Source organism: Amphibalanus amphitrite, unplaced genomic scaffold (assembly GCF_019059575.1).
Source record: "Amphibalanus amphitrite isolate SeventyFive unplaced genomic scaffold, NRLGWU_Aamphi_draft 000267F_arrow, whole genome shotgun sequence".
Lineage (NCBI taxonomy): Eukaryota > Metazoa > Arthropoda > Thecostraca > Balanomorpha > Balanidae > Amphibalanus > Amphibalanus amphitrite.
The window spans coordinates 210352-235707 of NW_024881762.1; the positions used below are offsets into that span (position 1 = coordinate 210352).

Consider the following 25356-nt stretch of genomic DNA (forward strand, 5'->3'; position numbering starts at 1 on the left):
GTTTCATGTTTTATTTTCCGATAACATGCAAATACCATTAGTCTTCTTCAATCTTCCCTCCTCGCGATTCGCGAAACCGGCCCTGGGGTTTTCAAGGAATGGACAGGGGCTTCACCCATCCCTATAGCCCGTTCCCATGTGTTCTCAGACCTATTTATATTTATATTCTATTTATAGTCACCGTGATCAGCACAGGCATATCTCAGGAAACTCATCTGTCCTTTTCAGTCCGGATCCCAGTGTCCTAACTACTGGCTGCGACCAGCCGCGGTCGTCAAATCGCGATAGGACAGTGAACTAACCAGCCACCTCTTTTCGTTCACACTCCCACACCCTGACACCTATCCGTGCTTCTATCCTCAGGATACTGAAATCCTCCTCCTCCACACCGCCACCCCCTTCCGGGCTGGACAGGCAACTTTATCTCATGCGGGCTGCTCCCTTGGAGCGGCACCGCTGCTCCCGAGGGAGCGCACCCCGTAGCCGGGTGCAGTGAGTGCCTTGGGGCTGGGTGGCCTGTCTTCGGACGGGCTCAGCCCCGGCGACTCACTAGGATGCCTGCCCAGACCAATGTCTCCCCCTAATTCCTATCATCCTTCCGGCTCTGCAATGGTCTTGTCGACCGAAAGGGCCTAACCCAACAAAACAAAAAACAAACAAACCCACACCCTGATATGACCCCTACCATGTAGGTTTACCGTTTACATTTGCATTTATAACAACTGGATCCAGCATAAATGCAAACTCGGGCTATCATCCATCGGATAAAAATAAAACTCAGACACCGTAATCGATCCGCTAAGTGCCATGACGAAAACGTCCCCGTTCGGACAAGACAGTCACAGATGCCAAACTCTAATGCGTTTACGATTGTTCACCTTTATTGGCATCAAAATGCGTCATTTGGTCTGCCACCTGCTGTGTTGTGAAAAATGGTCCTTAGGCACCACATCGCTCTCATCAGATGTGACTAGATACCAGTAAAGACATGGTAACCAAGCAACCAAGCAGCAGTTGCTTCATGTCTACATAGCAACGGGCACTTGACAGATATTCACATATGTCAGTGTCGCCCCTTCTCGGCGCACATTTTGGCTACATATGCAATATGCATACATCCCAGCATGCACCAATACCACTCAGCACACATCGCCTTGTCGTACACAGCACACATAGTCTGAGATTACACACACGAGACAAACACAGTGGTAAAAATTAATACACACGTCATAAATGTGGGTAAAATACACTAAAAGTGCGAGAAATGCCCTCCCCCAGAACGCACACACAGACGTGTCCACCACCATAACAAATATAGCAAATATCACCGCTGCACCCAGAGTCACGGCGCCCGCAGTGCGACAAACACATATCAAAAAGAGCCGGCCGACTACCCACTCCGTCCGTCCCCAGCCGCGGTCAGCTCGTCCCCAGCTGCGGTCAGCTGTCGCCAGCAGTGACCAGACTGACCCGGCCGGCGTCCGCCGGCTGACCGGCAGTCAGCAGACCGCTGGGGCGGTCGGCGGGGGCGGGGACGGGGGCGGGGGCGGCGCGTCGGTCCGACGGGGTCCGCCGGCAGCACACCAGGTATACCGCCCAGCCGAGCAGGGAGTTGATGATACCTGCCCGAGAGACGGGGACGGTCAGACTGCGGGGGCGGATACCACGCAAAGGCGAGCGACGCTCGGGACGGGCATAGTGGGTACTGCATGGAACAATGACAATATTTATCATAAATGAGGGAGCATAAGCCCAAAATTACGTTCGGTTGCTCAGAAATTGTACCGAAAACAGTCATTGAGATAACCTTGCTATAAGTTTCCTAAATCATGCTTACCAAGGGGCGCAACTATTACATAAACATGATTTTATCTCTGTCGGTGACTGATAATACGAGTATAGACGCATAGACGTTTTTGTGTGCAAATGTTGCGTCGCAATGAATCGTCACTATCATGTCCCAGCGAGACACAGGCGAGAAACATCGGCTCGCCTGGGCAGGGCGATGAACCGGAGTGAAATACGACTATGATGTAACGTGATCCGAGCGGCGGGCCGATCGCCGAGGGCGGGGAACCGATCCGACCGATGCGGGACGACGGCTGTCTCTCAGTACCCCTCCACTCCGCCTGGGAGCGAGCCAGGAGGAGGTTCTATGTATATGTGTGTCTGTCTGTCAATGCAGTACCTACCGTGAAAGCCTGTGCGGAGTTACCGAGCTTCCAACCATTGAACAGCGCTCAAACGCTCTACTATATAGCCAAGCATGACAAGGCGAAGTTGACGCGTCTAAAGATGCTACCAGCCAATTCAGCTGATATGTATTATGTGACCGTGGTCGCTCAGTCGATAAGAAGTGACATACAATGAGATGCATGAATTCAAACATTTCCAGTGCAAGGCATTGCCCAGCTCCCAACAACACAAACCAACGAATACCAACCAACCAATACCAACCAAACGCTGCTCACAAACTCAGTTATAGAGGGGGAGGCGTCGCGCGGCCTCAAGTGCCAGCGCAACTTCCTCCCGTTCTAAAAATTACGCACTGGGTATGTCTGGATTTCCATACCCCACAGGAGAATTTTCCCCTATGCGTCATAAGTTGGCGAGTGCCCTTTATGAAAGTTTCGGGGGTATTGAAAACGGGTACATCATATAAGTAAATGATCCTTCTTTTTAGTTTCAGGAGAAAATCAGGGCTGAAGGCTAGAGCGCTTCCAGCAACACACTTATCCGATTCGGCAAAACGTGCTAATTGCAACGCACCCATCATGTGCCAATTGTCCATTATAAACAATAGGAACTTCGACCGTAACGACAGTTCATGCTTGGCAATGGCAAGACAGAGACCCTTAGCACCATCTAGCGGTGGAGCTCAAAGCATTGGTTTACCTAGCTTCCACGGTGACTATACCTAGTAGCTCCAACAATAGGTGAAAAGCGAAACCCACGTCACATAAAGCTACATTTACATGATAACAACAATAATTTGAAATGCATCACGTGTCACCCAATGAATTTTGAGCTTGAATGTGCCACCATAGTCTACCTTTGTGAAGAAAAGAAGAAAAGCACAACTACCCTGAGTACCCACCTACCACTAGGCCACCTATGAAGCTACACTAGCGCCACCTGCCCATCACTTCCGCCTCGTCCACTGGGACCGCCGGGCACCGGTATCAGTTGCGACCCGTTTTTTCAACGGTTACCTACGCCAGTTTCGGCATAACAGAGCAAGAAATGCAAAATCCGTTTCATGTAGCGATAGATGAGTCAGGCGAACCAACGAAACATCATTTCACGCCGAATAAATACTTGACTCTGGACTCTGGAGCACTTCACGGCTCACGCCGAATAACTACTTGACTCTGGAACACTTGACAGTAACATTCGAGAATCGGCGTCGCTTACGTTTCAATCTAGATTTATCACCTTCTTGCAATTGTCAAAGGCATTGAATCACCGGGAGGAGCGGGGGGGGGGGGCATAAGAACCATCCGTGTACGATCATACGATGTTACCAGACTAGCCGAGGACAGTGCTTTTAGGTGCAGTACAGGACATCAGAATACCCAATTCAGCTGACGACTCTGTCAGACCGGTTATTGATTCACCTTTTTTGGATTGATTCGATCATTGACTCAGTTCATTTTTTTCGCTTTAATCACCGTTTGATTCCTTCAAAGAAATGGTGAATCGATTCCTTTTGATTCAGAGAATCAAAAAACAAAAAAAAGGAATGATTCACGTTTGATTCATCCGAAAGTTATTGAACGATGCTTTTTTTTTCGATTCGATTTTTAAAAAATCACTGATTCAGGTGTAGTATTGAGCTTTGACTATTGTATTTGTTGTGCTCTTTTTGTTGTCACTCAATTATCATCACATGGCAGTAATCAGCATTCAGTGTTAACATCTGTTGATAATGAAGTATGTTCACTTCAATTTTTATTTCTTTAAGCTTATGAATCGTTATTTTTTTTCATTCAATCAACCCTTCTTCCCAATTCGTTTAATTCAATCATGGCTTGTGAATCGAACAATCCTGACGGTGAAGTAAACCTTTTTAATTCAACAAATTGCGTTTAATTCAATCCAATCGATTCAATCACGGGTGAAAACACCAGTCTGGACTCTGTAATTCCACTGGCAGGGAAGTTAACGATTCACCCCAGTAATGCCCATTAAGCGCACTACTCGTGTGTCACCGTTCCGTTGTTTCCATCCCCAGGACTGTTAATTTTTTTTTCTCCTCAACGCCTCAACCCTCTGCCCCGGGCTGGACGGGCAACTTTTCCATGCGGGCAGCTCCCAAAGGATCACGCCCGTAGCCGGGTGCAGTGAGTGTTTTGGGGGCTGGGTAGCCTGTCCACTGGATGGGCTCAGCCCCGACGACTCACCAGGGTGCTCGCGCAGACCAATGCCACTCCCTGATTCATATCATCCTTCCGGCTCTGAACTGGTCCCGTCAGACTGAAAGAGCGCCCCAAGCCAACAAAACAAACGAACCACAAACTACTCGTACCTATGTAGACTATCCGGGATCTAACTGTGTACGATCATCAATAAAAAAATACCGCTTTGGCCGCTATCCAGCTGTGTTTATAGCGAATAATACTCCTACATATAACGCGCATTGTGAAAGGCAAGCTAGGTTAGTCAGAGGCAACACTTCATACAAGATTTAAGAGCAATGACAGATGGCACACCATGCCGCGGCGAGCAGGTCAAACTGGAGCCAAATGCCCAGTCCCCGTGCTCAACGCATCCCGTCTATCCGTTCCCGGGTTCGCCCGGCAGCAGGAGGTGCGGTCTCAGCCGGCGGCGCCGCCCGCCTGCGCCTCGTGCAGGCCCCGGCAGAAGATGCGACGTGCCTCATCCATCGTCTCCTCGAAGCCGCGCAGGTCGCTCTGGCGCTCGGCTCTGAGCGTCTCCAGCTGGGCGGTCAGACGCTCCACCTCCTCCCGCAGCGGGCCGGTGTCCGGTGGCGACCCCTCGGCGGAGGGACGCGCCGCCGGCCGCCGACCCCGGCCCAGCATCTGGCGCAGCCGCTCGGCCTCGCGGCGTGCCGCCAGCGAGACACCCCGCTCCTCCGCCAGCGCGCCAGCGGCCGAGTCGGCGCGCCGCTCGGCCGCCGCCAGCCGCCGCTCCAGCTCGGCGACCAGCTCCGCGAGCCGGCGCCGCTCGGCGGCGGCCGCCTCTGCCGTGAAATCTGCCTCCAGACAGCGGCGGCGCAGCTCGGCCATCTCGGCGGGGTCGGCGGCCGGCGGCGGCGGGGACGGCGGCGGCGCCTCCTCGGCGGCCGGCAGCGCCGCCAGCTGGCCCTCCAGACGCGCCACGTCCGCCTCGCGCGCCGCCAGCTGGGCACGCAGCAGCGCCAGCTGCTCGCCGCAGACGGGCGCCGTCGGTTGGCGGGCGTCCCGCGCGGCCGCCCGCCCGCCGTCGGCCAGCTCGGCCTCCAGCCGACGCACCTGCGCCTCCAGCATCTCAATCATCTCGTCGTCATTGCGGCATTTCTGCGAGAGACGCGCCGTCTGGTCCCGCAGCTGGGTGACCTCCTGCGTCAGAACGGCCACCCGCGACCGGGCGGCGTCCAGCTTCAGTCGCAGGCTGGCCGCCTCGCGCGCCTGCTGCTCCGCCTCCGCGGCCACCTGGCGCGCCTGCGCCTGCTGCTCGCGGCCCAGACTGCGCAGGTGGGAGCGCGCGCGGCTGTCGGCCGCCGAGAGGCGCGGCTCCGAGCGCGAGGGAGACGCCGACGACGCCGACTGCAGCTCCTGCAGCTGCGCCTTCAGTGTGACGATCTGCTGGGCGCGGCCGCGCCAGCCGGCGCCGGCTGCCAGCAGCTGCTGCACCGAGGCGCCCTCACCGACCTCCTGCTGCAACAGTCGCTCGGCCTGGCGCAGCTCGCGCCGCGCCGCGCCCGCCTGGTTGCGCGCCTCCACCAGGCGGCGCGTGGTGTCGCGCAGTCGCTCCCGTAGCTGGGCCGCGCTCTCGCCGTCCCCGGCGGTCTCCGAGGCTGCCTCTGAGGCCGGAGGAGGCGGCGGCTGCGCGCCGGCCGCCGCCGGCTCGGCCAGGCGCGCCTCCAGTCGCCGGCGGCGCGCCCGCTCGGCCTCCAGTTCGGCGGTCAGGTGACGCTGGCGGCGCGACAGATCCATGATACGCGCGGCGGCGGCGTCACTGCCGGCGCCGGCGCCGGTCAGCTCGCGCCGCTCGGCCTGCCACTGCTGGCAGGCGGCCGCGTGCCGCTGTCGGAGCTCGGTCAGCGCCGCGGCCAGCGCGGCCCGCTCGGAGCGCAGCGCGCGCAGCTGGCCGTGCAGCAGGCCGTTCACCGAGAGCGGGTCGGCGCCGGCCGCCTCGCCGCCGCCGCCGGACGGCTCCACTGCCGGGCAGCGAGGTCCATCGGCGGCCGAGCACGGCTGATCAGCGGCGTCACCACCGTCACCGCTGTCCAGCGACTTCAATGTGGAGCTCTTCATGACCACGCAGAAAGTGCGGGCGGCCGAGGCTCTGAAGTGCCACAACCAAAATCCAACGAAAAATCGCCAGAAGAGAAGGAAGATAATACTAAAAAGTCATTGATCCAACCGCCCTTTTGAATGATCGAATGATGAAAATGACTCTTCTCGACTTCAAATGAACCGAATTTATACGAATCAAGCTACGCCTAAAACAAAATCATGTGAAAATACTGGCAGATAGGGAGGCAGCGGATCTTGCAGCGGATATTAGATAGGAAGTGGGAAGTTCGATTGATGTCTGTTTTCCGGTCACGTGCGTTTCAGTTGGCAGCACCTTGAAGCTATCGAAATTCAGAATTCATTAGGAGCCTACCTAATCATAAGCTATCTCAGCTATGATAACCTTTCCTGCCCCCCACCCCATGCAGTCTTTCCCCTCCGCGAGCAATGAGAATGCCCTGTCTCCCTGGGCCCCGGCTGTCGCCGTTCAGTGACGCGCTCTCTCACCCGATGTGACGTAGATGCCGCCGCATATGGCGCAGAGCCGCACCGCGAACTGGACCAGCGGCTCGCGGTCCTCAGAGACCACCACTTTCAGCGGTGACATGTCGTACTTGAAGTAGATGCCCGGCACGCCGTGGGAGCCCTTCTGGTGGTTGATGACGCGCGACTGCCGGGGCAGGTAGCGTTAACGCCAGCACTGGTTACACGAGAGACGGTTCACACACGTCGGCCAGCAAGGTCATTCGTGTGACAAGCTGACTCGTAAACTGCCGTGAACAAATCCAACCTAATGAATTTTAAAGCAGAAAATTATACAAGTTTGCACGTTGGTACTGACCGACCCAGCTCATTGATCCAAGACTAGTTTACTCTTATCTAGTTCATCCCTCCTACCGCAGGTCTCTGAATCTGACACAATTCCATCGGCTGTACCCAGGCCCTGCCGGAGCGACCAACCCCCTCGACCGTACAGCGCTCGGTACTATGAGTGTACAGCCGGTGGCCGCTGACCTGCTCTTTGACCGAGTACTGGTAGGTGTGCGTGGTACCCAGCAGACCGTGTACATCCGTCGGTACCACCTCCAAAAAGTACTGGTACATCTGCATCTCAGAGGAGGCCAGCTTTTCGTCACCCTCCAGAGGGTGGATCAGACCGCCCTGGTCGTCCCCGAACTGGAACCTGCCGCGAGATAAACCGGATTATCACAGCGAGCCGTCATAGAAGGCCATACAAAGCGGAGCATACGCTGAGGATAATACACAGCGGACCATATACAGCGGAACACACAGTCATAGCAGCACTGGACGCAGCAGTGGGAGCCAAAACCAATGAATCAAATACAGTATCAAACTCTCATTCATTAAAGGAGTGCACCCTGAGAAACATAGGCACACAGACTGCAATAACTCGAACCGGGTTCAACCGTGACGGTGAGAATATAAAGATGTCTTGTGTTAAAAATACAAAGCATTTGGTACACAGATTACTAAATTGTTGTATCATGATTGGTGTCGTTACACCATTTAGTGCCGCCGTTCGAATCAGCCGAGTGTGCGGCATTTAAAAGCCCTTAGTGTAGCAGCCGTACCAGGAGCGAACCAGTTTCAATTGCCATTTTTAGTGATCACCCTGACTGGGGTACTTCCGGTGACGGCGGCGCGGGCTGTCGTGGGCGTCTCAGAGTAGTCAGTCGTGTGGCGGCATTAACCCTCGCCGGCACAGGAGGGAGTTGATGCAACCCCCCCCCCCCCCCGAGATTTTTCGCAAATAACTCGCGTAAAAAGCGGCCGATGGCGACGAAACTTTCAGTACCCTCGCGTAAGCAATTTTAACCTACCCTGAAAATTTAATGATCCTATACCAAATGACCTTTGACCTGTGACCTACTTTTCGAGACCATGTTTGGCCGAAACCGCGATTCGGCGTATGTCGGCTCGCATTAGCCGCGCGTTTGCAGTCTTTTCGTGGTTCAAGCGTTCAAACATTTAATATGCTATTGGTCCCATGCATTAGGGTGGGTGTCAAGGTCACCTGAAGGTCAGATCAGGTCACTGACCTTTTATGACCTTGGTTCACTTTTTCGAGTTTTATATGTTTCTAGGTAAGTTTTCGGAGCTGAATTCGAATTTAGCAACCATATGAACAGTTGCGAAAGAGTTTTGGTGCCTTCGTTTACGAAGCTGTGAGAGGCGGTTGACGCCTACTACGAATACCCGGCAGGACCCCTACTGGTTGACCTGACCTGGCCCGACCTGGCCTAAATGCATGAAGGCAACATCTGTGATCAAACCTAATATGATATTCGTTATCAGCACCCCGAAAAACCTCATAGCAGCCACACTTTACGACGTCCTATAAGTCCCATTTTCTCGACTTTTGGGTCATTGACTTGACCTCAGTAACAGGTCCCCATTTTCCCGACTTTTGGGTCATTGACCTGACCTCAGAGGTCACCATTTGACCCATGACCTTCAAACCGGGTACCGTTGGCTTCGTCTCGTGACGACCTACACGATATTTTTTTCCGCGAGGCTCTAGCTCAATTAGGAGGCAAACGCGAGGGGGGGGGGGGGGGTACCAACCCCTCCCCCCGCTTGTGCCGTCGAAGGACGCAAAATGGCCTGTGCCGGAGAGGGTCAATACATTTTCCGGCAGTTCCGGGACCTGTTTCGGCCGCCCGCCTCCCACTCAGCCCCGTGGTCACAGAGGCAACACGGACATAAATGTTCATTTTTCCAGCCTCGTACCGCCATGACTGATGGCACGGCTAACTTTGGACTCAGTGAATAGGGCTCTGTGAAAGCGAAGGAGGACATGAGTCAGCTGATCGATGAGTCCACTGAGTACAATCGACCATCCCCACCCCCACCCCACCCCCCCCCCCCCCTCCCCAGCTAGCGTCACCGGCTACCCGTCCATGGCCAGTCGCGGCCCGAAACGGATATTTGCGCTGTCAGCGTGGGTGACAATTCCTTTGGTGGCTGTCTGACGCCTGTTTGCCCAGCCCAGCAGGTGACCGACGTGTGGTAGATTGTCACACAGCCTCTTGGCTGGCGTGCCTGGGTGCGCCACTGGCCGCCCTATCCGTCGTCCCTGAGAGCGGGCTTGCGCTCGCTTGACCTATAGCCGGGGGCGCTCAGCTGTGCGGTGTGGGTTGAGTCTGGTCAGCTGATCGAGTGGGAATACAGTTCTGACCGGTGATCGGAGGAGTGTGGTGCCGTGGTGCCGAGCTAGTTCACGCTATAACATTGGCGACGAGGTATTTGAACAGAAGAAATTGAAATGCCGGTGGGCAGAGTAGAGCCATTTAATGTGGAGGAAGAGAACTGGGAAGAATATGTCGAACGTATGGAAGAGTATTTTGTGGCAAATGACATCACAGATGAGGCCAAGAAACGTTCGACTCTGCTCTGCAACATCGGATCCAAGGCATACGGTATCGTACGATCGCTACTATCCCCTGTTAAACCGGCGAGTGCAACGTATCAGCTGATTGTGGAGAAACTAACGACCCATTATCACCCCAAGCCGTCGGTAACGGTCGCACGGTTTCGATTTTTTTCATGCTACCGTCTACCAGGAGAATCGATACAAACGTATATCGCTCGTCTCAGACAGTTCGCTGGTGATTGTCAGTTCGGTACATTTCTAGAAGAGATGATTCGCGACCGACTCGTATGTGGTGTGAAGTCTGACCTGATCCAGTCCAGGCTGTTGTCAGAACCCGAGTTGTCTCTGAAGAAAGCGACAGAGATGGCGGTAGCCATGGAGACAGCCGGTCGGAATCTGCAGGAGCTGTCGGGAGCGGAGGCGGCCGATCCGCCGCGACAAGAGGTGCAGCAGATTCGGTCACAGCAGCGGAGCCGGCCGACCGCAGCGGGGCCAGCGACACAGCAGCGAGCTCCAAGAGGCCCAGCTCAGCAGGCTGGCACGACACATCACACAAGTAAGGCCTTGGAGGGCGGGAAAGATAAGTGCTGGAGGTGTTTGAGTAACCGGCATGCAGAAGAGGACTGTTATTTTCGCTGAAAGAAATGCTTTCAATGTTTTCGTTATGGACACACCAGTGCAGCCCACCTAGCTGGCACGGTGAACAGTGTGGGGATGTTACCCGAGTCTGAGTCACAGGAGGGTGCCGAGGGTGGACTGGAGATGGAAGTAGAGACTGGTGAGGTTGACGCTCTGGTTAGCGATCTGTTCACATGTGCAGAGGAGCGGCCGAGTCTGGTGAAGCCTCCAATCAAGGTCGACGTCAGCATCAACGGTCAGTCGGTGCAGATGGAGCTGGACACCGGCGCCGCCGTCTCCGTCTGCACGTACCGCCGCTTCAAGGAGCTCTGGCCGGACGGAGACAGGCTGCTGCAGCCGAGCAGCCGTCTGCTTCGCACGTTCTCCGGTGAGAAGCTCTCAGTCCGAGGTGAGGCGTGGGTGAACGTGCTGTATCAGGGTGTCAGTCATCGATTGCCATTGACTGTGGTGGAGAGTAACGGTCCGATGTTACTAGGCCGTAACTGGTTGGGAGAGATCAAGTTGGACTGGCACAATATTTTTGCGATGACTCTGAGTCCAGCCATGGGAACACTGCTCGAAAAATACTCCGAGCTATTCAAGGACGATCTGGGCTGTGCGAGGGATGTAGAGCTCAACATTCCAGTGGATCCAGCCGTGAAGCCCATCTTCTACAAGCCTCGGACGGTGCCACTCGCCTACCGGGAGAAGGTGGACGCCGAGTTGGAGCGGCAGATCAAGGAAGGTTTGTTGGTGCCGGTCAAGTGGAACGACTGGGCGACGCCCATCGTGACCTGCCAGAAGGCCTCAGGTGAGATCAGAATCGCAGCAGACTATCGTCTCACAGTAAACAAGGTCACGCCGTTAGAAAAGTATCCTCTGCCAAAAGTAGACGAGATGTTCAGTAAACTGCAAGGTGCGACAGTGTACAGTCAGATAGATTTGAAAAATGCGTACAACCATCTGCCATTAGAGGAGAAGAGTCGCAAATATTTGGCCATAAACACACACAAGGGCTTGTTGGTGCCAACCAGACTGGGATACGGGTACGCGAGTGCTCCGGCCATCTTTCAACGTTATATGGAAACTCTCTTGGCTGGAATACCAGGGGTGGGAGTGTTCCTGGATGATGTCATGATCGCTGGAAAAACCCCACAGGACCACCAGAACTCGCTGGAGATGGTGCTACAGCGGCTGGTGGCGGCCAACCTGCGCCTGCAAAAGAAGAAGTGCAAGTTTGGAGTGTCATCTATCACCTACCTGGGACACCGCATCAGCGCGGACGGCGTGAGTCCGACCGACGACAAGGTCAGTGCTATCAAAAACGCACCCGCTCCAAAAAACTTGAAGGAGCTTCAGGCCTGGCTAGGGTTGATCAATTATTATGCCAAGTTTGTGAGAAATCTGTCCACCGTGCTGGCACCACTGTACCGCCTGCTCAAAAAGGGAGAACCCTGGCAGTGGGGACCCGATCAGAAGAGCGCGTGGCTGGCGGGGAAGAGCCTGCTGCAGTCTACGCAGGTGCTGGCTCATTTTGACGAGACGGCACCGATCGTGCTGTCTTGTGATGCCTCTCCCTACGGGGTTGGGTGTGTCTTGAGCGTGGTTGACAAGCGCCTGGGAGAGAGGCCGGTAGCCTTCTACTCGAAATCGCTCACAGACACGCAGAAACGATATTCACAGACGGACCGGGAAGGATTGGCGGTGATTCTGGGGGTCCGCCGCTTTCATCATTGGTTGGCAGGTCGGAAATTTGTTATCCGGACCGATCATAAGCCCCTCCTGGGCATGCTGGGGGAGAACAAGCCGCTGTCCATGATGGCTTCACCGCGAGTGACTCGATGGGCAATGCTGTTGTCGGGCTATCAGTACAAGCTAGAGTATGTACCAGGATCGAGACAGGGACACTGTGATGGTCTCAGCCGTTTGCCTCTTCCGACAGCTGCTGGAGACTTGCCAGAGCCCGGCGAGACTCTGCACCTGGTGGAGATGATGGACGCTTCGCCAGTGACCGCCGCTGTGGTTAGACTGGCGACTGAACGTGACGCCACCCTCAGCAGAGTGCTGCAGTACACCCGAGACGGCTGGCCTGAGGACAGGAGCGGCGAGTCACCGGAGTTAAGTGCATATCGCACGAAGCAAGGTGAGCTCAGCATCCAGAACGGATGTCTCTTGTGGGGAGCTCGAGTCGTCATTCCAGTCAAGTTGCGGGAGAGGGTGCTACAGATGTTGCATGACGGTCATATGGGAGAGAGCCATACCAAGGGGTTTGCCAGAATGTACGTGTGGTGGCCAAACCTAGATTTTGACATAACCCAGATGGTTAAGGCGTGTGTGACCTGTCAACAATACCGCCACCAAGCGCCCGTCACGCCACTGAGTCCGTGGTCCCTCCCGTCCCGGCCATATGAGCGGGTGCACATTGACTACTGTGGCCCAGTGGAGGGGAAAATGCTGCTCATTGTAGTGGATGCATATACCAAGTGGATTGACGTACATGTAACAACTAGGGCAACAACCGAGGTTACTATGGAGGAGCTGCGGAAAACGTTTGCATACTGGGGAATTCCCAAGTTCTTGGTATCAGACAATGCTCAGTGTTTCGTGGCACCAGCGTTCCAGTCATTCTGTACTCAGAATGGTATCACACACCTGCGCACTGCGCCGTTGTCTCCAAAAAGCAACGGTCTGGCTGAGCGGGCAGTGCAGACGGTGAAGCAGGGTCTGAGGAAACAGGGGAATGGAACGCTGCACACCAAGCTGGCAAGGGTGCTGTTCACCTACCGTTCATCTCCCCACAGCACTACCGGAGTGACGCCAGCAGAGCTAATGACCGGGCGGCGCATGAGAACTCGTCTCGACTGTATGCTTCCCAGTCTGCAGGATCGTGTTGTCAGCTCGCAGTGGAAAATGAAGGAGCGGTATGACAGACAGGCACAGCGGCGCACCATACTACCAGGAATGTCTGTCCTCGTTTCACAGGTGTCGGGACTGGCCGGCGTCGGCAGGACAACACGCTGGCTACCCGGACACTGCATCAACATCTCGGGACTCAAGCTCACGGTCCGGCTGGACGACGGACGAGTCCTCCAGCGCCATCTGGACCAGGTGGTCCCGAGAGCGGTCGCCGGGAACCAGGCCGTCCGACAGCCGACGGACTGGACGGCGGCGCCGCGGCCTCCTCAAACGCCGCCGACGTCGCTGCCGACAACTCCAACGTCGCAGGCGACGCCTTCACCGCCGACGCCCTCACCGCCGACGCCTTCACCGCCGACTCCCACGCCGCTTCCGCCACCGCCAGCGGAATGTCCGGAACGGGAGAGGCCTTCGTCTCCCTCCCCAGTTAGGCGGCCGGCTCGTGGGTTGGAGGGACGGGGTGAGCTCAACTCGCGATTGAAGTGTGACGTCCAATTGTCGCGAGGCGAGAGTGTTGAGTGTCGTGAGCCTGTGTCAGCGCCGCAGGTACCGCGCTATAACCTGAGACCGAGAAAATAGTTGTTAACTAGGGGGGAGGAATGTGGTAGATTGTCACACAGCCTCTTGGCTGGCGTGCCTGGGTGCGCCACTGGCCGCCCTATCCGTCGTCCCTGAGAGCGGGCTTGCGCTCGCTTGACCTATAGCCGGGGGCGCTCAGCTGTGCGGTGTGGGTTGAGTCTGGTCAGCTGATCGAGTGGGAATACAGTTCTGACCGGTGATCGGAGGAGTGTGGTGCCGTGGTGCCGAGCTAGTTCACGCTATAACACGACGTACGCTCGCCTCTACAATCGGCCCACGGCCGAGTGAAGTGCTGTATCGACTAGCCCCCCGCCCGCCCTCATGGATACAGCAGACGTCAGGCCGGGCCGGCGACTAAGTGACATCCTGTATTGAGTCCCCTGGCCCATCCTCATGGATACAGCACACGTCAGGCTCCCGGCCTAGTTACGGACAACAAATGGCCGAATAGTGGAACATATGATGCTGAATACAATACTGGCACCGCGGCAGCAGCCTGGGTCTGGAATCCACCCTAATTGCAGCATTCACACACATCCACCCGGAGAAGGCAACTATGTGTTACCCAAAGCAGGCTCCTCAGTCCTTGGTCACAACTCTGTGTGTTCCTAACCAATTCCCGGTTTCTACCCTAGTTAGTGTTCCCCAGTCCCCACCCTGACCCCAAGGAGCGCCCCCCTTCCCCCCGGAGTGTTCCTAAGTCTCCACCCTGACCCCGAGGTTAGAGGCGCTCCCTCCCCCTCCCCTAGGAAGTGCTCTCCAGCCCCCAACCTGACCCCAAGGTTAGAAGCGCCCCCACCCCCCTCCCCCACCCCACTCACCTGACGATGCGGTGCGAGAAGTTGTAGTTGCCGTCCATGAAGGCGGAGATGTGCGCGTGCTGGCCGGTCGGCAGGCCGATCGCCTTGCCGGCCGTGATGTGGAAGTTACCGGACACCTTGTTGAGCACCAGAGAGCCGTGAACGCGGCACGCGTCGGGCCGCCGCTCGGGACGCGGACGGCTGTCAGATCAGAGCGCGTTAGACCACAGTCGGGAGGTTAGGTCAAGTGGCTTAACTAGGCAACCACCTTAGGCGACGAAAGGGTATTTCTTCATCAATATGTCACAACTGGCTATGAACAACCATGATGTAAATAATAACTTGGATGATGATATTATGCACTACGCAGATAAGCGACATATTCAAGCCCTAAGCCAACATGCCTCCCAGCTATAATAAATACTTGTACCACGTCGGGTCAAATAATGACACACAAGTCCCAAATTATCGGTTCCCTTTCCGTGCATGCAGCAAGTAGAAGACATTAACAATCCGCAAAATTCAGTACATATCCCCGGGACCAGCACCGCCCCGCTCTGGCGGGCTCCCCGGTCGCGCGTGCAGCCGGCCGCGGCGCTGCACTCACTGGGGCGGCAGGCCGGCGAACATGGACGTGTGTCCGCTCCTGAACAGTGTGTCTCGAAGGTTGTGGTAGTGCTCGCGCAGAAACGCGTTCGTCTGCCACGCGGAGAGAAACGTCATCAAACATAGAGACAGACAACGTCAGACGAGCCGCCGCGACACCGTTCAGAAACCTCCCCCGCAGTCTGGTGGGACCAATCTCGTTTCGCACCCAGTCAAGAAGCATAATCAGAGTACCATCCAGGCAAGGGTGTTAGTGCCTGGACACCCAGCCAAGGGGACGTCTCCGGTAACCCGACCAAGGGGGCATGTTAGGTAACCCAGTCAAGGGGACGTGTTACAGTACCCAGCCAGGGCTGTGAGGGTGCACAACCAGGTGTGTGTGTGTGTGTGTGTGTGTGTGTGTGTGTGTGTGTGTGTGTGTGTGTGTGTGTGTGTGTGTGTGTGTGTGTGTGTGTGTGTGTGTGTGTGTGTGTGTGTGTGTGTGTGTGTGTGTGTGTGTGTGTGTGTGTGTGTGTGTGTGTGTGTGTGTGTGTGTGTGTGTGTGTGTGTGTGTGTGTGTGTGTGTGTGTGTGTGTGTGTGTGTGTGTGTGTGTGTGTGTGTGTGTGTGTGTGTGTGTGTGTGTGTGTGTGTGTGTGTGTGTGTGTGTGTGTGTGTGTGTGTGTGTGTGTGTGTGTGTGTGTGTGTGTGTGTGTGTGTGTGTGGTGTGTGTGTGTGTGTGTGTGTGTGTGTGTGTGTGTGTGTGTGTGTGTGTGTGTGTGTGTGTGTGTGTGTGTGTGTGTGTGTGTGTGTGTGTGTGTGTGTGTGTGTGTGTGTGTGTGTGTGTGTGTGTGTGTGTGTGTGTGTGTGTGTGTGTGTGTGTGTGTGTGTGTGTGTGTGTGTGTGTGTGTGTGTGTGTGTGTGTGTGTGTGTGTGTGTGTGTGTGTGTGTGTGTGTGTGTGTGTGTGTGTGTGTGTGTGTGTGTGTGTGTGTGTGTGTGTGTGTGTGTGTGTGTGTGTGTGTGTGTGTGTGTGTGTGTGTGTGTGTGTGTGTGTGTGTGTGTGTGTGTGTGTGTGTGTGTGTGTGTGTGTGTGTGTGTGTGTGTGTGTGTGTGTGTGTGTGTGTGTGTGTGTGTGTGTGTGTGTGTGTGTGTGTGTGTGTGTGTGTGTGTGTGTGTGTGTGTGTGTGTGTGTGTGTGTGTGTGTGTGTGTGTGTGTGTGTGTGTGTGTGTGTGTGTGTGTGTGTGTGTGTGTGTGTGTGTGTGTGTGTGTGTGTGTGTGTGTGTGTGTGTGTGTGTGTGTGTGTGTGTGTGTGTGTGTGTGTGTGTGTGTGTGTGTGTGTGTGTGTGTGTGTGTGTGTGTGTGTGTGTGTGTGTGTGTGTGTGTGTGTGTGTGTGTGTGTGTGTGTGTGTGTGTGTGTGTGTGTGTGTGTGTGTGTGTGTGTGTGTGTGTGTGTGTGTGTGTGTGTGTGTGTGTGTGTGTGTGTGTGTGTGTGTGTGTGTGTGTGTGTGTGTGTGTGTGTGTGTGTGTGTGTGTGTGTGTGTGTGTGTGTGTGTGTGTGTGTGTGTGTGTGTGTGTGTGTGTGTGTGTGTGTGTGTGTGTGTGTGTGTGTGTGTGTGTGTGTGTGTGTGTGTGTGTGTGTGTGTGTGTGTGTGTGTGTGTGTGTGTGTGTGTGTGTGTGTGTGTGTGTGTGTGTGTGTGTGTGTGTGTGTGTGTGTGTGTGTGTGTGTGTGTGTGTGTGTGTGTGTGTGTGTGTGTGTGTGTGTGTGTGTGTGTGTGTGTGTGTGTGTGTGTGTGTGTGTGTGTGTGTGTGTGTGTGTGTGTGTGTGTGTGTGTGTGTGTGTGTGTGTGTGTGTGTGTGTGTGTGTGTGTGTGTGTGTGTGTGTGTGTGTGTGTGTGTGTGTGTGTGTGTGTGTGTGTGTGTGTGTGTGTGTGTGTGTGTGAGAGAGAGAGAGAGAGACAGCCAAAGGACGTGTCAGGGTACCCACCCGGTGCCCGGTGGTCGCACTCTCACCATCTGCGCCATCTGGAAGTGGTCGGCCTGGGCGGGCGTCATCTGCCACCAGGTATTCTCCTCCTCCAGACGGCCGAAGCTGAACACGTTCTCATTCGTCGAGTCCATGATGTCAGCACCGACCGCTGAGCGGCAGCACAGGGCGGAGTCAGAACAGTAGACGGGGGCGGTGTGAACCAGTACCTAACTTCCCACCAGCTTTCGACCAGTGGCCAGCAGCTAGGGTGGCATCACCTCATTGGCCTGGGACAGTGTAAGCCTCCCATCCTTAGTCATGGCGTCACCTTCCAACCATATTCTCCACCTACTTTCGTCAGCGATGTTCCTCCTCCTACTCTCGTCGTCTTCCTCCGCCCCATCCCTCACAGTCCCTCCTACCCTCTGTCCCTACTCACTCGCCCATTCACCCTCCGCCCTCCCCCTCCTCACCGGCGCAAAGGCATCCCGACGACCCCACCCTCCCCTTCTCACCGGCATGGGGCATCCCCAGACCCCACCCTCCCCTCCTCACCGGCGCAAGGCATCCCACGACCCCACCCTCCCCTCCTCACCGGCGCAAGGCATCCCGACGACTTCACCCTCCCCTCCCACCGGCACGGGGCACCCCACGACCCCGCCCTCCCCTCCTCACCGGCACGGGGTATCCCCACGACTCCGCCCTCCCCTCCTCACCGGCGCAAGGCATCCCGACGACAATGTCCACATGGATGGGCAGCTTGGCGTCCATCTCCACATCCGGCTCGAACCGAAAGCGGAACGAGGACATATAGTAGGTGACCTCCGTGTAGAGCAGCAGTACCATGGCGGCAAACGTCAGGATACTGACTGCAAGGCAACAGTGGTGAGGGAGGGAGTCAGATCAAGGTAGATGGGACGACATTCATCCACACACTTAAACTACCATCTGATAGACATTTGGTGTGTGGGAAGAATCCATCAGACAGCTGCTTGCACATTGCACATCATAGGGGCAGAGTGGGTGGGCAGTGGAGCACTCGATGCTTTTACCTGATGTTTGTGCTTGGGGAAAACCACAGGAGCTGATACTTACTGGTGCCGCCTGACCTGGTCGTCTCCACATAGGTGTCTGCAATTTTTGGAAATGCATCCAACTTTTTAACTGTGTCTAGCACAGTTTTTCTTTGTCTTAGCTCCATTCTCTTAACAGTTGGCTTGCACAGTTATCTTACAGTTTTATCTGTAAATATAAGATTCATTTGTAAAAGTAGGTTAATTGATTAGGTAAGCTTCGCTGGAACTATCATGCACCCCTTTCAGTAAAATTTGAGCTCCTCCACGATATGCTCATCAAAAACTTTCCCTTTTCATTATAGATTTCATTTTAGATATGTGATTAAGCACATAGAAGTAGATTCAGACTAAAGGAAATGCATCTTTAGCTAGGTATAGGTATAAGACCATCACCCAGATTTCATGGGTAAAAGTATACATTGAGTCCGAGTGACTGTTAAAAGATAAAGTTTTCATATTCTTAATTTCTTACATTCTTTGACATCCTGAATCCAAAAATGATACTTATATGTCTTGAAAATAAAAGAAAAACATAATCAAACCTGACCTAACCTTACCTACTTACCTACAACCTACCAACCTACAACCTACATACCTACAACCTACCAACCTAAAACCTACAAACCTACCAACCTAAAACCTAAAACCTAACCTACCTTAAACCGCTAAAACCTAAATTTTTTGCTGTTACATATTTGTATCAACATCGTCACAATTGTCCACTCGGATCTAATATATACTGCCGATTTCATGTTTGTCAAGCCAGGGGCGGATCCAGGAATTTTCGGGAGGAGGGGGCGGCAAGTCAAAATAGGGGCGACCTGGCAATCCAGGGGCGCTTCATAAGAAATGGCGCCAAACTGTCGTCAAAATCGAGTCGTCAAACCCGCGCCATGTTGGGGGACGTTGTCAACATGCTCCAGCAGCGCTAAGCCTCTGTATGCCGCACACAGTGTGCGGCCCGTGGCAGAGAGTAGGTGGAGCTACGCAGCCAACGTCACCCAAGTGTGATGCACACCGCTGAGCACACAGCACTGACTTAATGATCATTAATTGATAGATAACTATATGAATATCTCAATGATAATACCAGACCTAACTGGCATCCATATGATATACACATGCCTCGATTTATATTTGGTTTATATAGCCTTGACGCATGCACGGTATCGGTACGGCCCTCTAGGTATTAAGTGGTTGGTTGCCAATGCCGCAATAATCGACATGCATTGATGAATGCGTCTAATGAAGTCTTGAAGTCTTGAAGTCTTGAATGTATGGAAAAAGGCGTACTGCCTGTAACTTCCACTACTCCTTACTGATTGAGTGGGTATATGTCAGAGCTGGGTAAGGATAATCGTGGGATAATTCAAGGTCACTATGCTTTGTCATTCAGTTCCTCGATTCGGCGGCATTTACTCCAGTTGAAGTCTCTCACTCTTCAAAAACTCGTCCACTCTTCTTTTAAACAGCATGGTTGATTTAGACTGTACAATGTTCTCTGGAAGACTGTTCCATAAGTTACATACTCGATGTGTGAGGAATGACCTTCGTACTCGTTTCTTTACACTAAATTTTGTGATCCGTAATGTGTGTCCTCTTGTATGCCTTGCTTCTCGTTTCAATTGCAACATATCACCTTCAGTCTTGAGTTTCCCAGTAATGAGTTTATACATTGTTATTAGGTCCCCGCGCATTCTTCTGTACTTGAGGGTGGGTAGGTTCAGCACTGTCAACCTTTCTTGATATGGGACATTGCTCAAACCTGGGACCATTTTTGTGAATCGTCTCTGTGTATTCTCTAGTAAGTCTTGGTCTCCTTTGAAGGTTGGTCCCCACACACAGTTGCCATACTCAAGAACAGGTCGTATTAGTGTTCGATACAGTTTGGAAATCATGTCCTTGTTCAAGCAAGTGAAACTTCGTTTGATAATTGCATGAAGCATCTTGCACTTCTTTGCGACTCTTGCAGCATGCACATGAAACTTTAAATCTCTGTCCATATGTACCCCTAGATCTCGTTCAGAAGTGGCTTCCCTGAGATGCACTTGGCCCAATTTATACTTGTGAAGTGGATTTTTTGACCCGAGATGCATCACTGAACACTTATCGAGATTCAATGGTAGCTGCCAGCGTTGCGTCCATGCCAGGATGTTGTCAAGGTCCTGCTGTAGGTTTCTGCTGTCCTGGTAAGTAGTAACTGGATGGAAGATCTTCGCATCATCCGCAAACAATCGAATGCTACTTGATTCCAGCACATCAGGCAAGTCGTTTATATAGAGCAGGAAACACAAAGGTCCCAGTACAGTACCTTGTGGGATTCCACTTGTGACGTCCACCCAACCAGACATAATTCCGTTCACAGAGACACTTTGTTTTCTTCCACAGAGGAACCCTTCGAGCCACTTAACGACTTTCGGTCCTATGCCATATGCACTGAGCTTCTTTAATAGTCGTTGATGTGGGACAGCGTCAAAGGCTTTCTTGAAGTCAGTGTAAATGACGTCAACTGGATGACCTTGTTCCAAATACTTCGTCCACAAATTCATACAAGACAACAACTGTGATTCACACGACTTTCCTGGGACAAAGCCATATTGGAAATCTGAGAGTAGTGATTGTTCTAGCAGGTGTGTCATTATAGCATGTTTTACAATACCCTCCATAACCTTTGAAACAACACTCGTAAGGCTTACGGGTCTGTAATTGCCAACTTTTCGGCGATCTCCCTTCTTAAATATTGGTTTAACCAGAGCCATTTTCCAATCACTTGGCAGTTGTCCTGAGTCGAGTGATTTTTGGAATAATATCCTTAAAGGTTTACATAGTGCTTGAGCAGTTCCCTTCAGAAATTGGGAATGAATTCCATCAATACCGGAAGCCTTGCCAGGTTTCAGATCTTCTAGCCTCTTCTTGATATCTTCACTATTAATATTGATGTCTTCAAGGACACTCCCATATTGTCTGGTGTCTAGTGTTGGGACGTCCTGTAGGTTCTCCTTTGTGTACACACTTTGGAAGAATGTATTCAAGGTAAATATTTACTTTAGGTCCGCAATATTTTTTTAACAAGAAAAAATGCACATTCTTACACTATTTGATGTCCTGAATTCAGATATGATGCTTAAATGCATCAAAAATGTAAAATAAGATGCTAGAACCCATTAGCGTCGCCACGGGGGGGCAAGCGGGGCAGCTTGCCCCCCCCCCAACCTCGGACCGGGCACCCCCTGAGATCGATACAGATCCGATGAGATTTTGGAGTCGGGGAAAAATGGGGGTACCTTTCTGAGAATGCCTGTGAGGTCAGACTCGGTTGGAGCGTGCAGTTCAAACCAGAGTCTGACTCGCAGTCGCCAAAATCTGCAAGACTCCGAGTCCAGACTCGGAAATGTCAATGCTGTGATTGATTCCATGTTCCTAGTTCGTTCTTTATTACATTTTACAGCTGATTTTCATAAGTTTTGGAGTGCTGACACGATTTTCGTTCAAAATGTGAAACGAAATCTTCGGGGTCTTTCTCAACTCTCGTCAAATGTCTGCGACAGGCTCAAGTACCGTACAAGTGTCGCAGGGCTCATGAGCTTGCTTTAAACAAAGGCTGCTAAGGAGCTCCACTGATCCCTAAAGAAGCTTTCAGAGGGCCCAAACCGGCCTTCTGAAAGTCCCACTGATGTCCATGTTCTCTGAGGGCCCATGCAGGGATCTTTGAGCCTTCGAACATTTCTGAGAACCTTAACTGACCTCTGATAGTTCAGCCAAACTTTTGAGGCGACAGACTTTGCTAACCCCAAGCCGGCATCTGAGGGGTCACAGCTCACGTGTCCCTCTGAGGTCCACAACACATGTTTATTATGTCCCTACGTAAGGTCCTTAGGGATTCGACACAGACCCCGAGGGTTCACACTGTTATCCGAGGGCTCCAGGCTCACCCTGGGCCTAGTCTCTTAGCGCCCGCCGCCCACACTGGCTTCTGAGGGCCCCACCTTGGGCTCGGAAAGCCTTAAAGCACCATGTACACGTAAATATTTGAGGTGACCCATGCCGATCTCCGGGATCCTAAGCATGCTTCTGAGAGTCAGCACTGACCCTGAGTGGCCTGAAATGGCCTGGAAGTCCCAAACCTACCTTTAAGGAATCCCTTGCCGCTATGCCACGCGTAACTTTTGGTTCCGTTTAACAGTTCTTGTTCGCGTTTGCAGCGCTTCCCCTCACACGAAAAACGAGAAACTTTTGTTCACACTCGAGTGAACAAAACACTTCCTCTCACTGGAGCAAAGATGAATTACTTCCGATTCACACTTCTGACATTCGCTCTCCGCCAAATGCCCAACTTTACTACGATCGGCGGCTGAGATAAGTCCTATGCATTTCACGTAAAACCTCTGCATGCATGCGTGAATGGAGGTTTTAGCAGGGTGATCCGATCAAATGGAGCGTTTTTCACTTTTTTCTGGGTTAATGACCAGTAAAACGCCTTTTGGGCGAAAAACGAGCGAGCGAGATAGTGAGCCCTGCACGTGCAAAAGGGCGAGAGGGTGCTTCCAACGGGCTTGCGCAAAGCACCCTTCTAACTGGTCGCTAGCGGTGTGCCAAATTTGCACGCAATCGGCCCAGCCGTTCCTGAGATCTGGAAGCGCCATTCTGCACGTGCGCACGTGCAAACGGGGTCCAAAATGACTTTTGCACGGCACCCTACTAACCGGTCCCCAACCGTGTACCAAATTTGAGCGCAATCGGCCCAGCCGTTCTCGAGATCTGGAAACGCCCCCTGCACGTGCGCACGTGCAGTAGCACCCTAACCGCAACACATGGGAATGCATTGCCTGGTGGGTGCCTACCAGTATGCCAAGTTTCAGCGAAATCGCTCCAGTAATTACCGAGTTACTGAAATGGGAACAAATTTGGCACCTCTTATTGTTGTATTTTGCACGTGCACTGGGGGTGACCCACATGCATCGAGAGTATCCTATTTTGGGTAGAAGGGATGCTGCTACCCTACACAAATTACCGCAAGTCAATCGCCCAAGCGGCTGCTGAGATATGAGCCTCTCAAAATCACTACTTTTGCAAAACAGCTTGAACACCCTCGACTTTTCACGTGGCACGTGCCACGACGGTCACTGAGATGTATCAAAAGTAGTCAATTACGGGGTAGAAGGGATGGGGCTACCCAACATAAAAGACCGCAGGCCAATCGGTCCAGCGGTTGCTGAGATATAAGCCTCTCAAAAGCGTTACAGGCCGGGCCGGGCCGGGCCGCTCATACTGAGATTTTTCCGTTATATTGAAAAGACTCACTTCGCTCGCTGCGCTCGCTCGCTCGTAATCATGAGCGTCAAGTGCCTGCACAGGGGCCCTCTGCAGTGCGTCGGCAATCGCAGCCACTGTAATTCTACCTGTCGTTTTTGTCATGAAATTTTTTAATTTCGAATTTTTCTGTAAAAAATTACATGTCATAGCTAGAAGGAAACCTTTGTCACCATCGGACTCTTCGCATCATTGCGCGTCGAATGATATGTAAAACGAGTGAGTAAAGACTGGGGAAAGGCAAGTTTTAACACAAAAGTTGATTTTGCCCCCCCAACCGAAAATCTCTGGCGACGCCTATGCTAGAACCCCAGCACATTTCACAGCACTGCTGCACAATACACACTGAAGAGAAAGCACGCTTCCGCGACGAAAACGAAACATACAACGTTGCCCTATAAAAGAAAAAAATGATGCGATTAGTTTTCGACGTTATGAAAATGACGTCAAAATACCAAAGCACAAGAAAAACGGTGAATAAAAAAAGAGAAAATATTAAGCAAAGGTAATAGAGCATGAGAAAATGATCAGAACATAACCTAACCTTACCTAACCTGACCTACTGATGTTTGCCTACTGGGGGAAAAGAAAAAAGTGACTTGCATGAATAGATTGCAAGCAATGGTAAGTCAAATATTTTTAGGTTAAGTGGTTATGCATCAGGCTTCAGGCCTTCGGCCTGAAGCCAGATACACAACCACTTAACCTAAAAATATTTGACTTACCATTGCCTGTAATCTCTCCTAAGGCATTGCCTTCGGCACTGCACCGCTCCGCCACGATTATTTTGACGTCACTTTCCTTACAATTTATGATCATCTGTAATTTCGCTCAACCTTGGTTGGACCATTTGTAGCGGGTGCGCCGCGCAGACGGTCTTTTGACGCGTGCAGTTCCGGGTCCGGTCGGAGGTGGGGCCGTTTGTGGTGATACTGGTGATATTAGTGTACTGGTGCTTTTAAATTGGTTTCTAGAAGGAATAAGTATCAGAAATAAAATCAGGAGGTCTTAGAGTATCGTGTGAATGACTTTTATTTACCCCTCTGTTATGCGGACCTAAAGTAAATAAATACTTAATGGTTCACATTTTTGTTGGTCTGTTTGGGCATTTGTCCCATCATCCAGTTTCAATGTCTCCACAGAGGGTTTAATCTTTAGAGACTTGTTCACATATTTCCAGAAGGACTTCTTGTTTGTTTTCATGGAACCTACTATTTTATTTTCCATCTCAAACTTAAGTTTCCTTGTCAATGTTCTCAGCTGGTTCCTCAATTTGGCATACCATCTGAAGTCGGAATCTTGTCTGGTAATACGATACTTTTCCCATAACCTTTCCTTCTTTCTACGAAGAGAAAGAGCCTCATGGTTGATATAAGATTGAAGCTTCTTTCTTCTACTTTTTACTTTAACTTCAGCCTCGATGATTTTTCTTATAGCCTCAGTTAATGGCTGTTGAAAACCACTGCAGAAAGGTGTTCACAAACTGAAACCCTCTTCTCATTTCTATTTAGTCATTTCGCAGGACAGGGGTGTCTCTGTCATTTTGAGTTATTACACCAAAAGCACATAGGCTAACCAACCACTCTTTTGCTGGAGGGACCGTACATAAAATCTGCCAAGGTTTATAAAAACACTGCCTTGCAATCTGCC

At 52.6% G+C, this 25356-nt stretch overlaps 2 protein-coding genes and 1 non-coding gene across 10 annotated transcripts; 1 reads left to right on the forward strand and 2 right to left on the reverse strand.

Annotated features, from left to right (window-relative positions):
- Nucleotides 1–863: 863 nt before the first annotated feature.
- On the reverse strand, nucleotides 864–24059 carry LOC122386921 (endoplasmic reticulum-Golgi intermediate compartment protein 2-like). 6 transcript variants are annotated; one of them, XM_043376666.1, is made up of 9 exons: nucleotides 24036–24059; nucleotides 18416–18562; nucleotides 18037–18189; nucleotides 17365–17489; nucleotides 15376–15467; nucleotides 14790–14969; nucleotides 7476–7644; nucleotides 6969–7131; nucleotides 864–1622 (listed from the first exon to the last, which is right to left on the reverse strand). In XM_043376666.1, exons 2-9 carry the CDS (start codon nucleotides 18519–18521, stop codon nucleotides 1441–1443), a joined length of 1170 nt encoding a protein of 389 aa, XP_043232601.1. In that variant the 5' UTR covers nucleotides 18522–18562; nucleotides 24036–24059; the 3' UTR covers nucleotides 864–1440. The 6 variants fall into 6 exon arrangements, with proteins under 6 accessions (XP_043232601.1, XP_043232598.1, XP_043232600.1 ...); XM_043376663.1 differs by having other exon boundaries at nucleotides 24024–24059; XM_043376665.1 differs by having other exon boundaries at nucleotides 23871–24055.
- Nucleotides 2490–2623, reverse strand: LOC122386947. The gene has a single exon (XR_006257461.1). It is a non-coding gene; the product is annotated as a U11 spliceosomal RNA (small nuclear RNA).
- Nucleotides 9697–14169, forward strand: LOC122386920 (uncharacterized protein K02A2.6-like). Of its 3 annotated transcripts, none has more exons than XM_043376659.1 (3): nucleotides 9697–9901; nucleotides 11632–11781; nucleotides 12416–14169. In XM_043376659.1, exons 1-3 carry the CDS (start codon nucleotides 9748–9750, stop codon nucleotides 13966–13968), a joined length of 1857 nt encoding a protein of 618 aa, XP_043232594.1. In that variant the 5' UTR covers nucleotides 9697–9747; the 3' UTR covers nucleotides 13969–14169. The 3 variants fall into 3 exon arrangements, 2 of the variants coding, with proteins under 2 accessions (XP_043232594.1, XP_043232595.1); XR_006257457.1 differs by lacking the exon at nucleotides 9697–9901 and having other exon boundaries at nucleotides 10556–11781; nucleotides 12416–12616; nucleotides 13456–14169; XM_043376660.1 differs by lacking the exon at nucleotides 9697–9901 and having other exon boundaries at nucleotides 10556–11781.
- Nucleotides 24060–25356: the final 1297 nt, after the last annotated feature.